The sequence below is a fragment of the Salminus brasiliensis genome, chromosome 13 (genome assembly GCF_030463535.1).
Source record: "Salminus brasiliensis chromosome 13, fSalBra1.hap2, whole genome shotgun sequence".
NCBI classification, from domain to species: domain Eukaryota; kingdom Metazoa; phylum Chordata; class Actinopteri; order Characiformes; family Bryconidae; genus Salminus; species Salminus brasiliensis.
The window spans coordinates 4,163,832-4,177,342 of NC_132890.1; the positions used below are offsets into that span (position 1 = coordinate 4,163,832).

At 43.9% G+C, this 13,511-nt stretch overlaps 1 protein-coding gene across 1 annotated transcript in view; it reads left to right on the plus strand.

The window, feature by feature from the left end:
• The first annotated feature begins 721 nt into the window (after positions 1-721).
• rbm28 (RNA binding motif protein 28) overlaps positions 722-13,511 on the plus strand; it is a 14,042-nt gene continuing 1,252 nt past the window's right edge. The window contains exons 1-18 of the mRNA XM_072695804.1: positions 722-1,087; positions 2,681-2,839; positions 2,958-3,076; positions 3,753-3,828; positions 3,956-4,048; positions 5,424-5,495; positions 5,588-5,660; positions 5,817-6,043; positions 6,378-6,450; positions 6,629-6,738; positions 6,920-6,993; positions 7,091-7,226; positions 8,277-8,341; positions 8,477-8,635; positions 9,040-9,189; positions 10,441-10,539; positions 12,037-12,287; positions 12,418-12,532. Coding sequence (XP_072551905.1) covers positions 970-1,087; positions 2,681-2,839; positions 2,958-3,076; positions 3,753-3,828; positions 3,956-4,048; positions 5,424-5,495; positions 5,588-5,660; positions 5,817-6,043; positions 6,378-6,450; positions 6,629-6,738; positions 6,920-6,993; positions 7,091-7,226; positions 8,277-8,341; positions 8,477-8,635; positions 9,040-9,189; positions 10,441-10,539; positions 12,037-12,287; positions 12,418-12,532 — 2,169 coding nt within the window. The 5' untranslated portion in view covers positions 722-969. The remainder of the gene's footprint in view (positions 1,088-2,680; positions 2,840-2,957; positions 3,077-3,752; positions 3,829-3,955; positions 4,049-5,423; positions 5,496-5,587; positions 5,661-5,816; positions 6,044-6,377; positions 6,451-6,628; positions 6,739-6,919; positions 6,994-7,090; positions 7,227-8,276; positions 8,342-8,476; positions 8,636-9,039; positions 9,190-10,440; positions 10,540-12,036; positions 12,288-12,417; positions 12,533-13,511) is intronic.

Here is a 13,511-nt window from a genome sequence, read left to right on the forward strand (position 1 = left end):
GCCCAAGCCTTATGGGACCCTAAGCAGAACCACCCCCCCCCCACACACACACACCACCACCACCACCTCAGCACCAGATGCTTCATCATTTCATAGGGAGTGAAATGCGCTGAAGCGCTGAAGTGCCCAGGCCTCTATGGACCACCCAGTGGCAGCAGCCAAAAGCAGGAGCTGATTAACCTAGTATTGAACTATGAATATATTTTATATTAATATATTAACTATGAACATATCAATATATTTTTATCACAATATCTTGGTGCTTTTAGGGGCCCCCAGGTGGCGCTGGGGCCCCAAGTGGCCATGTAACTCCAGTATGCTTTGGGCCAGGTTTGCCAGCTAGTCTATCAAACCCAAATAAAAAAACATACACTCAGCGGTTAGAGCTCCAGGCTATTAATGACAGGGTTGTGGGTTCGATACCCGGGCTCTGCAAGATGCCACTGTTGGGCCCTTGAGCAAGGCACCTTCACCCTCTCGCTCTCTGGGTGCTGGAGTTGGCTGGCCACTGCTCTGGGTGTGTGTATGTGTGTGTGTGTGTGTGTGTGAGTGTGTGTTCACTACCACAGATGGGTCAAAAGCTGAGCACACGTTTAACTGGAAAGCAGGTCCAGTCCCCCTCCTACTGTAGCGGCGTTCTGACCTCCAGCCCTGTAGGAGGCGCTGTTGCTCAACCGCGCCTCCATGTGCACGGCTTCCGTTCGGGCAGAAACATGTCAGCCTTGTAGGAAAACGTGTGTGTTTACAGGCAGGGCTGTAGAAAAGAGACAGAGCTGCTGTTTCTCTGTGTTTAAACCGCTCGGTAAAGCGAGGCTCCGGCTCCGGCTCCGGCTCCGGCTCCGGCTCTGCTGGCCACTGTAGCAGGGCTTGCTGGCAGCGAGCTGAGGAACCTCTTCAGCTGGGGTTGGAGAGGACTGGCTGCTCAGTGTGGTCGTGTGCTTCTGTAAAACCTCTGTTAATCTAAGCAGAATGGCAGCAGTCACCTTATTCGTGTCCAATTTACCTGCCTCAGCAAGCAATGCCCACCTGGAGGAGCTGTTCTCTGAAGTAGGACCACTGAAGCGCTGCTTTGTGGTCAAAGACAAAGGTAAGCTTAGGAGATGATGAGGGTGGTCCAGCCTCTTGTGAGTATGTGGGGCTTATCATTTGGGTGGATCAGGTTTGGAGGGTTTTCCTCTGTTGTTTTTCTTTTAAGGTAAAGTGAGACAGAATTTCAACCATAATAAAAAAAAAAATTGTTAAATATTTATAACAATATTTTATTACATGTCATTTTCTAATGAAATTTATCAAAATGCTGCACTAAATATTGTGCTTTGTGCGAAAATGTGTTTTAAAGAGGTCCCTGAAGAGCCCTCACAGTTCACGGTTTAGCCACTTAACTGGTCAGAGGAATAGCCCCACCGGTTTGCACAGACGTGCACAGATGTGCTTCTCCAGGAACCAAAGGTAAAGGTGCACGTATTTGTCACTGTACAGCGAAATGTGTCCTCCGCATTTAACCCATCTGTGGTAGTGAACACACACTCACACACACTAGTGAGCTAGGGGCAGTGAGCACACACACACACCCAGAGCGGTGGCCAGCCATCTCCAGCGCCCGGGGAGCAGAGAGGGGTAAAAGGCCTTGCTCAAGGGCCCAACAGTGGCAGCTTGCCGAGCCCGGGAATCGAACCCACAACCCTGTTATCGATAGCCCGGCGCTCTAACCGCTGAGCCACCGCTGCCCCTCAAAACTGGTTCTTCCATGGCAGGAGTGGGCAGCAGGGGCCCGGAGGCCAACACAGCTTGCCCCTGATTTTCCTGCTCTAACAGATTCTACTAAACCTGGCCATTAACAGGTGAGCTGAAAAGGAGCAGGAAAAGCTACAAACTGCAGGAACCTGGCCCCCCGAGACCAGGATTGCCCACCTCTGTTCTATGGCATCTCTTAAAGAACTATTTAAAGGACCTTTATGCATGGAGAGTGGCCTATACTTACCTGGCAGGGCTGACACCATGATCACACAGGTGGTTTGCCTCAAATGTGAGGCTCAGCCATTGCGCTTGGGTTGTGCTGCATACGCACTCTCCCCTGTCATTTTTGGGCAGTGGTGGCTCAGCGGTTAGAGCTCCGGGCTGTTGATGACAGGGTTGTGGGTTCGATTCCCGGGCTCGGCAAGCTGCCACTGTTGGGCCCTTGAGCAAGGCCCTTTACCCTCTTTGCTCCCCTAATGCTGGAGTTGGCTGCCCACCGCTCTGGGTGTGTGTGTTCTCACTGCCCCTAGTTCACTAGTGTGGGTGTGGGTTCTCTCTACCACAGATGGGTCAAATGCAGAGGACACATTTCGCTGTACGTAGTACAGTGACCGATACGTGCCTTTTACCTTTACCTTATAGAAACGATTAGTGACGGCAAGCTTTATGGCTTTTCCAATAAAAATGAAATAAATATTAAAACAAATTAGAACACATTCTTGACCATAATATTAAACAAATGTACATGAAAAAAAAAAAAACCTAAAAGAAAGAAATTATGTAGGTATCAGTAGTAAAACTATTTACCACAAATTCAGAGTGTACTAGAAAAGTAGCCCTAACACACACACCGTACCGTAAGTGAGTTGTCTGTGAAGTGTGTCTCAGTCAGTGTTTCTTCTAGGGAGAAAGCTTTTTTTTTTACCTGTGTTCTTCCCCTCAGGTTCAGAGAAATGCCGTGGCATTGGCTATGTTACATACTCCATGGCAGAGGACGCCCATCGAGCTCTTGAGGAAATAAAAGAGTATGACGGACGCAAAATATCTGTAGTTCTGGCAAAGAAGAAGCTTCATGATAAGAAGCAAAAACAAGGCAAGAAAGGTATGCACTGTAGCACACTGTGTGTGTGTGTGTGTGTGTGTGTGTGTGTGTGTGTGTGTGTGTGTGTGTGTGTGTGTGTGCACGCACTATCTGAGTCCATTTTCTAATATTTTCACAGCCCCGCAAGAAGCAGAATGTCCTGAAGAGGCATCCGAACAGAAAAGCCAGCAGAAGACCAAAGGCATTAAAAACAACACCAGGAAAGCCAGGCTTATCATCAGGAACCTTAGCTTTAAAGTAAGTGGATATGAGCTGATAACAATGAGCTCAAGTACAGTAAGAAGAGCCCAGCAAGGTTTTTTTTACACTATGTCCGAATGTTTGTGGACACTCCTTCTAATGAATGCATTCAGCTACTTTAACTTCCATCAATTGCTGACACACAGCTCGTCTAATCCCTGTAGAGGATTACTGCCCATAGAATAGAATAGGACTCTCTGGAGCAGATAAACATCATGAACCTACTGGCATCATGCTACTTAATGCCAGGCGTGGGCTATGGAGGGGTATAAAGCCCCCCAGCATCGAGCTGTGGAGCAGTGGAAGAACTGTGTTCTCTGGAGTGATGGTGAGGGAGCTTCATCCAAGACTTCCAACATCATGACCTCACTAACGCTCTTGTCGCTGAATGCAATCAAATCCTCACAGCAGTGCTCCTCCAAAATCTTGTAGAAAACCTTCTTCCCTGGACCGTAGAGGCAGTTACTCCAACAAAAGCAGGATCAACTCTTTTTAATAGCCTTGATTTGGGGAAGGAACACTGAATAAGTGCAGGTGTCCCAATACTTTGGGCCATGTAGTGTAGTTTGGTGGCCTTTTCCCACTTTGTGAGAGAAGTGAGATCAGTGAAGTTTGGTAGTAGGAACAGTAAGAAAGTCGGCGCTTTATTGGACTGGTGCTATTTCTTTTTCAGTGCTCGGAGGTCGATCTCAGAGACGTTTTCTCAAAGTTTGGGACAGTCCTGGAGACTAACATCCCTCTAAAACCAGGTAAAACATGAGTTCCAGAGCTGGGTCAGGGGGATTTCAGGGGGATCTGTGTGTGATGTACTGCCACACCCCAGTGTACGCAGTGTTGAGCTGCACAGAGATGAGCGTATGTTCTGTGTTTATGCAGATGGAAAAAAACGAGGCTTCGCTTTTGTCCAGTTTAAGAACATGCTTGAAGCAGGACGAGCGCTTGCAGCAACAAACCTGAAAGAAATTAAAGGTGAGTCTCTCTCCAGCGGTCACTGCCTGTGGGTCTTTCCGCGCTAACTCACTCAGGACCTGTCTGGTCATGTTATTGATTTTCTTGAATAAATTCAAGTAAAATGTTATTAAATTAAATCAAATTAAATTATAAAACTGATCTTATGTATGCCATCATGTGTAAACTCAGAGCTTTGCAGGAATTCTATCAGGGCTGGGCAATACATCAAAAATGAATCGAAACCGACCTTCAGAACCTCTAACTGAAATAATCTGGCTTCTAACAGTGAGCACTCCCCCCACTTATGTCCTGTCCCCTTAAAATAAAAAATAAAAATGTTTGTAGTAATAATCGTAATCCAGGCAAACTGTTCAATTAACTGTGATATTGATTTCATTCCGTATCGCCCAGCACTAGGTTTTTAGTTTGGGTTTCATTAGTAATGCACTAATAATTGGCATATTTCTTGGCCTCTTGGTTTCCTGAAAAGTGGACGAACCGTTAGACAGCTTGACCGACATCAGGTTGTTCCACTGCTAAGTCTTTATTTTTTTTCTAAGTCTTTTTTTTATTTATTTTTTTTATAGTTTTATTTTGTGCATCATCATCAAATACTCATGTTTAAAGAATATTACATCATTAAGGAGTTGTAGCACATCTGTAATTAATTTTATATATTAATCAGACCTATAAGCTTGAAGGAACTAGATTTGGTCACTTTTGGGACAATATGTAAGTTCAAAAAGGCCTAAAATGTTGTATAGGACTAACTCATATTGCATACAGAAATCAATTAGAAATGCAGCAAAGTATTAAGAATCAATTATTAGAAAATGATTATAAATCAGTTATAGACAGTTATTAGACAATTATCTAGCTAAATAAATAAATATAAATATATAAATACTGAAAATGTTATGTATAATAAAACACTTTACATTTGAACAAATCTCAAAGTGCTGCAAACTAAAACATTACTAACATTAAAAATCAATAAATGAAATTAAGTAAAAATGTAGTAAAAAGAAATGTTTTGCGTCTCTTTTCAAAACTCTTGATTCTCTGACAATCGTTAAACTATCATGGCCATCAATTCATTTCAGACCATTTCATGTAAAGTATTTTTTAGTTAATTATTTCTAATTATTTCAGCTCAGTTTAGTCATTCTGTTATGAGCTAAACTATATTTTTTGGGCTTTTAAGAAAATCTGTTGGGGCAGGAAAAAACCCTAACTGCAGCACAACTTACAAATTTGGTTGCATGAGCTGAATTATTTTTGAGTGATTTTTATTCATGGACGTTCAGACGTTCCCACGGCAAGCTGGGAGAACGGTCTGGTATAATAAACTGGTTTTAATTTTCAAACCCTGTTTCTCTTTTCTCGTCCACAGACAGACAAGTTGCTGTAGACTGGGCTGTCTCGAAAGATAAGTATGTGACTACTCAGTCCGGCGCAGCTTCAGGTACATGGTCATCATCATCAGTCCACTCCACCATGCAGATGCTAATTGAGTTTTTTTTTATGTTTAACCTGAGTGTGATTTGTATGTTGCAGGAAATAAAAAAGAACTAGAGGCTTCAAAAGAGGCAGAAGACGACCTGGACGAGGATGAGCCTCCAGAGAAAAAGTAAGAGCTGCTTTGGCTCAGTGACAGACCTGTTACACTATCGTTTGTGAAGGCTTATCTATCGGTGTTAATTAACCATTAGCAGTTTCACCCCTCTAAGCTCAAGCTGTGACAAGCCAGCAAACATACCTGATGATCGTTGTCTCTTATGATCAGATCCAAAACACAGCAAGAGGAGGACGAACACAGTGACCACGACGACGACGATGATGATGATGATGATAATGATGAAGATGAGGACCATAGTGAAGGTGAAGAGGATGATGACGAGTCTCAGGAAGCTGACAGTGATGACAGTGGGCCTGCTTCAGACGACGATGATGATGATGATGATGACGACGACGATAGTATTGATGATGATGATGATGACGATGAAGAAAGTGGTATGATTTCTATTTTAAAGGATGCTGTATCCATGACAACGATCTCTCTTGCTTTTTGGTTGGTCATTATTCATGTACATTTATGGGATTTAGCTGAGGCTCTTATCCAGAGCCACTTCCAGGGTTACTCATATTACAGAGGTGGGTCAGTGTAGTGTTAGGAGTCTTGCCCAAGGACTCACCGAGACCAGGAATTGAACCCCAGTCTCCCACAAAGGTGACATGGTGTGGTAGCTCAGTGGCAGGTAGTGGTGTTATCTGTTGCACCACAACAACCAAGATTCATCTGGAATCTTAGTCTGTACTTCACTGGTTTGCTCATTTCTGTCTCCAGCTCAGAAGAAGAAGAAAAAGCAGAAGAAGACCCTCCCTTCAGATGTGAACGAAGGCAGAACAGTCTTCATCAGGTTGGCGTCATTAAACACCCATATCAGCTAGGAATGAACCGTAATCTTATTAACATCTGAATGTAGTGTGATTGGTACAGATGCACAGTCATTAACCAAACCTGATTATTATCTCTCCCCCTCTCTCTCTCTTTCTCACTCTATTGCCTCCGTCACGCTCTCTCTCTCTCTCTCTCAGAAACCTGTCGTTTGACTCTGAGGAGGAGGGAATCGAGGAAGTTCTCTTACAGTTCGGAGAGCTGAACTATGTGCGGGTGGTGCTGCATCCTGAAACGGGACACTCAAAAGGTTCCTGGTGTTGTGTTACAGTGTTCTAGCTGGAGGTTGCCCCTCGTTTTTTGTTGGGAATGATCTCGCCAAACTGCTTTTCTTTGAATCCGTGCACTTCTGTATATTTGAGTAGCGCAGCTTATTTGCTTGATTAGGCTAATCCTGCTGTGTTTCTCATTGTCCCTGGTTGTGCGTTCAGGCTGTGCCTTTGCTCAGTTCAAATCTAAAGAGGCAGCAGAGCAATGTCTGGCGGCTGCACAGAACGACTCTGAGGTGAGTCTGCATTGGCTGGTTTGTGCGTTTCTCAAAACAAATTTTGCAACTCTCTGGGATCCTGTGTTCTGAAAGAGCCACGTTCTGTGTGTTCCAGGCTGGTGGAGTGAGGGTCGATGGGCGGAAGTTAAATATGGTGCTGGCGGTGACCCGAGAGAGTGCTGTTAAGCTGAAGACCAATAAAGTGAAACTGCACAAAGGCTCCAGGAACCTCTACCTGGCCAGAGAGGGCTGTGAGTAAAGCTCATTATCGTTTAATCGGCATAGAAAAGCACTGCCAATATATCAAGATGCACTGGAGCTGCCGCACTTGACCCTGAAGTCACCAAGCCCAATGCTGTTCAGTAGATAGAGGCGTAGATAAAGCCCTGCAGCACTGGGCTGTGGAGCAGTGGAGCTGCTGCTGGAGCTCCAACCAATAAGTTTGGGATTGCGCTTAAGTGTCCTCCATTATCAGTACCCAACCTCACTAATAATCTCAGGGGTAAATGCCATCAAATCCCCACCACAGTGTTCCCAAATCTAGTGTAAGATCTTTGCAGAAGAGTAGAAGCCGTTGCTGCGGCAAAGGGAAAGGAGGACTTCGTGTTATTACCCTTGATTTCAAAAGCAACTCTGGAGGAGCAGGTGTCTACAAACTTTTGGACATGCAGTGGTGGTGTTATCCATACCACTTTTCTTAGGGTGTGTGAAACATTGGTGGTTAGTATGTCATTTGCAGATAAGTGGGGAATTTCTGCTCATGGGCTCCCCCTACAGTTGGAGGGTGTAATTCACTGTTACCCCTCTGCTGGAAATACAAACACGCTTTGAGCGCCCCCTTGTGGGCATGCTGAGAGAAGGTACAGAAGCATGTGGAGAGAGGTGGTAGAGTAACACTACAGGAGTTTACACTAATATGCAGTTCTGGAGAGAGGTTCTCCTGCAGCTCCACCAATGCTCCATAGTGCAGGAGCAGCATTTCGGCCCGGAGGGTCAATGACCGAGACAGCGTTCTCCCTGTTACAGTGAGTGGAGCGTCAGCATGATCCTGAAGCTGCTGATTTAAAGAGAAAATGCTACGTAATGTCGCTTTATCATTAGCCAGACACTGAAATAACAGCTGCATTGTGCTTGTGCTTATGCTAAGGCTCGTACAACCATGCTCTGCTGCTGAGTGAAAATGTGGTCAGCAGTTTGGGGGTTTTTCACAGTTTCAGCAAAGAATTTGCAGCAAATGTTCATCTGTGGTGCACAGAGGGGGGAAAAGCTCCCTCTCATCTTTTGGTTTTCTTTATATCCAGTGATTCGTGCTGGAACCAAAGCAGCAGAAGGAGTGTCCAGCTCTGATATGGCCAAAAGAGCGCGGGTAGGTTGAGCCAACTCTTAGCAAACACTGCCTGATCCCAGTACGGTTTCTGGAACCGTTCAGTGTGGTATAAGCTGTTAATGCTCTTGGATGCATTGTGGTTGACTGTGTGTGTGTGTGTGTGTGTGTGGTCAGTTTGAGGACCTTAAGAGGGCGAAACTGAAGGACGTGAACGTGTTTGTGTCCCGAACACGGCTGTGTATTCATAATCTCCCCAAGAACGTGGACCGCCGGCGGCTCCTTCAGCTCTGCGTCTCCGCTGCAGGTGGAGACAAGAAGGTCCGCATTACTGAGGTAATAAGGACACATGCGCGCACACACACACACACACACACACACACACCTACTGGTACACACTCAGGCCTCAGCAAACATATCAAAGACCTTTCCAGACGACTTTGTTTATAAATGCTTCACATTTTTAATCATTTTCTTTATAGTAATAAACAGAAGCGCTAATAAGAAAATGTAGTGTAGTGGAAAACAAGGCCGCAGGGTCCCACTGTTTTCTGAAGCATCAACACTAGATGGCAGTAGCAGTTTATATTGGCATGGAGATTTGTGGGCTTAGAGCCTTGTTAGTAATTGTTAGTGCTGGTGTTAACTGATGTGTGTGTTTTATTTTTATTTATTTTTTTATAATAGATATTAAAATGTCCACCTCTTTCTGTCTTTCTCTCTTTCTTGTTCTCTTTCAGTGTCATGTGATGTATGACAAGAAGCCAGTGCGTGGTCAGGTGGTGGGAAAGTCGCTAGGGTACGGATTTGTGGAGTTCCAGGAGCATGAGCATGCCCTTCAGGCCTTGCGTCACCTTAACAACAACCCCAGCATCTTCAGTGATAACAAGGTCAGTCTGGTGCTGAAGGTTAGAGATTACATTTGAGATTTGGTCATTTTCTAGGTGATGTATACTAAGCAATGTTATGTACACCGTATAGACAAAAGTATTTAGACACCTGCTCATTCCTCATGAATGTCTTCCAAATTCACGGGTAAAGGTTAGTGGGTTCTAAACCCATTGAACAATTTCTCCTAGAGCTGTATAGTCTAAGCAAAAACAGTGTAGGAACCTATTTAGGAACCTATACAACATATGGACAAAAGTATTGGGACAGAATTGTAAAAAAAAGTTTATCCTGCGTTGGTTGGAGTAAATGTCTACTGTCCAGGGAAGAAGTCTTTCTGCTAGATTTTGGAGGAGCCTTAGTGAGATCAGGATGTTGGAGAATGATGATGATCACCACCCCACCTCCTCATCCTCAACTTATCCCAGATATATTGGATGGGGCACCATCCATCATTCCAGAGAACACAGTTCTTCCACTGCTCCTCAGCTCAGTGCCCATGCCTGGCATTAGGCAGCATGGTGCCAATAGGTTAATGTTTATCTGCCTCAAAGAGTCCTATTCTATTAACAGTACTTCTCTACAGGACTAGACAAGCTGTGTACTTGTGCATTTGCACATCTGTGTCAGCAATGGCCGCATCTTAATTAAGTAGCTGAATGCATTCATTAGAAGGAGTGTCCACAAATATTTTAGACATATGGTGAATAGTAAAGGGTTCCTTTGTACTGTGTGTTAGCTGTGTTTGCCTCGTAACTACCATAAGGCACCGAGCTCGTCTTGGCTGACGGACAGCATTTGAATGAGGAGAAAACTGTGGATCCAGATCCAGACTGCTTTCCAGATTCAGTCATTATCGGCTGTACGGTCTGAAGCCATATGGGGGATTTCTTTGAACAGAAGACATGTTTACTGTTGGGAGAGTTTCTCAGAAATCAGTTTATCTACCCATTCTTCAGTCTGACCCACGCATGCCCGAAACCCACACATTCCTCTGTTGCGTAGTGGAAAGTAGTTTCATGTCTTTATTCAAAGTAATTTCTTGAAAATTAGATCGTCTTATTGGCTGTTGAGGGCTGCTGGAAGTTGAGGAATGTTTGTCCTGGAACCACAGCTGAGCTGTCGCAACGGCGTTTGTTGACGTTTGTTCTCCTGCTGAAATGATGCATCTTGCATGTACAGTATGAGTGTTCATCATGGAATGGTCTCTTTCCTCTTTGTCAACGTCTGGTTTGTCTTGGTGATCCGCTCAGAGACCCATCGTGGAGTTTTCCCTGGAGGACGGCAGGAAGTTGAAACTGAAGGCCATGAGGCAGCAGAAGAGCAAGGCTCCTGACTCTGGGGCTGAGAAGGTGAGCGTCATTTGTCTATATTGTATCGGACTAATTGGAACCTTATGTTGCCGTACTCAACGAAGCAACTTCACCGTGCTGGCAAACGGCTGAAAATATAGATGCACCAAACCCTTCCTCAAAGTATCTGCTCCTAGCAAACCAGTGAAGAGGCACATTTGGCTTCCTGTACTCATTCTAGATTCTATAAAATGCTAATAGTCTAATGGGCGGGGCGGGGCCCGGGTCTAGACCCAGATGCTGTCCTGTCTGGATCTGGATCTATAACCAAAAAATGATTGAGAACTGTTTCATTTGGACAGTGTGTTGTTTTTAACCGGTGTAACTTTTGTAGCCTTTACGGTACAGGTTTAGCAGCTAAGGAAACCAGCAGACCAATCGCATGCGTTATTCATATCATTCCATATTACATGATGCTACTGGTGCCATAAAAGGTTCTCTGGGGGATTTCACAGAAGAACCACTATTGGCGCTCCTAAAAAGCAAAACCAACTTTTAGATTCCTGCACTTTTAAAAATGAAGGCGCTAGACCGCGATGATATGAGCGATGCTTTGCAAGAACCGCTTTTGGTTCTATTAAAAAAAATAAAAATAAATAAAATTGATGTAGGATTTAGGAGTGTGAACCACTGTAGGCCTTTGTAGAACCAAGTTTCTTCACCAATCTAAAGCTTCCTCACACTTTCTTTTTCATTTTTAGTGAACCAGAAGTGGTTCTTCTAAGGCGTCGCTCAAAGAACCTTTTGTAGCATCTGCATGATTCGCTTTTAAGAGTTCCTAAGTGATCCTAATTATAATGATTAGATGAAACTCGCTAATAATCGATTATTAAAAGTGTTGGCAATGAATTTCCTTATCGATTCGTTGTGTTGCACGATTTGTGTTACTCGCCTTGTCATATCTGCTTACGTCACCTGCAGCGCTTTGTCTACGCTGGAGAAAAATTAAATAAATTAATAAAAAAGTGTGTTGAACGAAGCGAGCCAGAGCGGAGAAAGACGCTACATACAAACTAAAGGCAGTTCATCCTGTTTCACTCTTCACTCACTCAGTGTTTGCATCAGCAATGCCCTTATTTTTCTTTATTATTTAATGTATTTTATTTAAAATGTTTATATATATTTAAATTAATTTAGTTTAATCTATTATTGAATTATTGTACACAATTATTTGCTGTTATTCAATGTTCTATTTTTTAAATAAAGACATGGAAATGTATTTTAATCCGATGCAAAACAATAACCTGCAGATTAATCGATTATTAAAATAATTGTTAGTTGTAGCCCTAGATGAAACATTGGGCTTTGGCTACCAAACCTTTTATTAGTGGGTTCTTTTCTGTGGAAATGATTGGCTATTTAGTAAAGTCTCCAGGACATTCCAGCCCAGGGCAGTGCAGGAGAGTACCTTAAAAGAGCGATTTAAAGAAGAACTGGTGATCGGTTTCATTTCTAACTGCTAACAGAAGTGATGACTCATTATCCACTGATCCACAGAATCCATCCCATAAAGTTGAAAAACAGGAAGGAGGAAGAAAGAAGCCTCAGCAGAAATCTCCTGGAAAGAGTAAACCTGCAGTGCAGCCAGCAGCTGCGACTAAAACTGACCATACGGGCAAAAAGGGAGTCCAGAGTGGTCACTACTCCGGCTTTAGGACCACGGCAGAAGTGGAACACGTTGAGCTTGAGGACGGCAAGAAACGGCAGAAGGTGCTTCCCATGCCTTCGCACAGAGGTCCCAAGATCAGGTACTGCTTTAGTTTCTCTGCTTGGACAAGTGCACTGGGATATGTTGGGGAGGTATCGCTGGTGCTTTGATTGAGACTTTGTAAATGATCTGAGCTGAACTGACCTGAGTCCTTCTCCCGGCTGGAATAGGCAACGCGACAAAGGCAAGCAGCTGCCTCAGTCCAAGAAAGTGAAGCGAGGACCAAGCAGAAACGACAGGAAAGTGTCCTCCTCGCTGGAGAAACCCAACCAGAATAAGAAACAGGTGAACACACTTTTCTTCCTAAGTCACAAAACCAGGGTATTTTATGGCGCAGTGTGTCATCCTGGACCACAGTTTGTGTTTAGGTAGTGTACTCATTCCTTCAGACTCTTGGTTCAGTCTGAAATTCCAGTGGGCTACATTCCAGTGAATACACAAACACTGTTGTTTAGGGAGTCACTGGGATGGGAATTCTGGACCAATGTATTATTCACGCACATTAAAATGTGAAGGATGAGAGACTGTCCACCTAGATTTGCAGACTATGAATGGCATAAAGTCCCAACAGTAATGTGAAAGACTAGTGGAGAGCCTGCCAAGACATGAGAGCTGTGCTTGGCAGTCGAGGTTATTTCACCATAGTGATTTCTGAATGCTCTCAAAGTTCAGATATTAGTACTGTGTTAAAAACTGAATAATAACTTCTTTGCATTATAATAATAATAATAATAATAATTTCTTTGCATTATTTGAGAAGTTAAACAGTAAATTCCGATTAGAAGCTAGAGAATAACTCCAGTCTGTGTCGTAAATCTGCACTGAATTTTTCGTCCAAAATGTTTTAGTAAGGTTATGTGACGTGGTGGTAAAATCATCACTGGTCTAGTAATACTTTTCAGTATGCCTTTTGCAAATGGCGATGGAAACGCAGCATTATTTGTACGCATTAAACGAGCATATGGAGCTTAAAACGAGCCCGAGTGTAGCTGGAACAACTGGCCCATTTATGTTGATCGACTCAGGTGTTGCTGTGTCTCGGCAGTGTTGTAAAGACACGCTGTGCCCTAAAACGCCCTGGCTGTTTACTGCTTCTCTTTGTATCGTTTGAGGCCTCTTGACTTAAATGTCAATAAATGGCAGGGAAATTGGGGGTGTTCTAAAACTTTTGACCGGTTATGTACGTCCAAATGTTTGTGGCCAGGTGTCCCAAGACCTTTGCCATATAGTGTGGTACAAGGTGTGGAGTAGCACATCCATATGT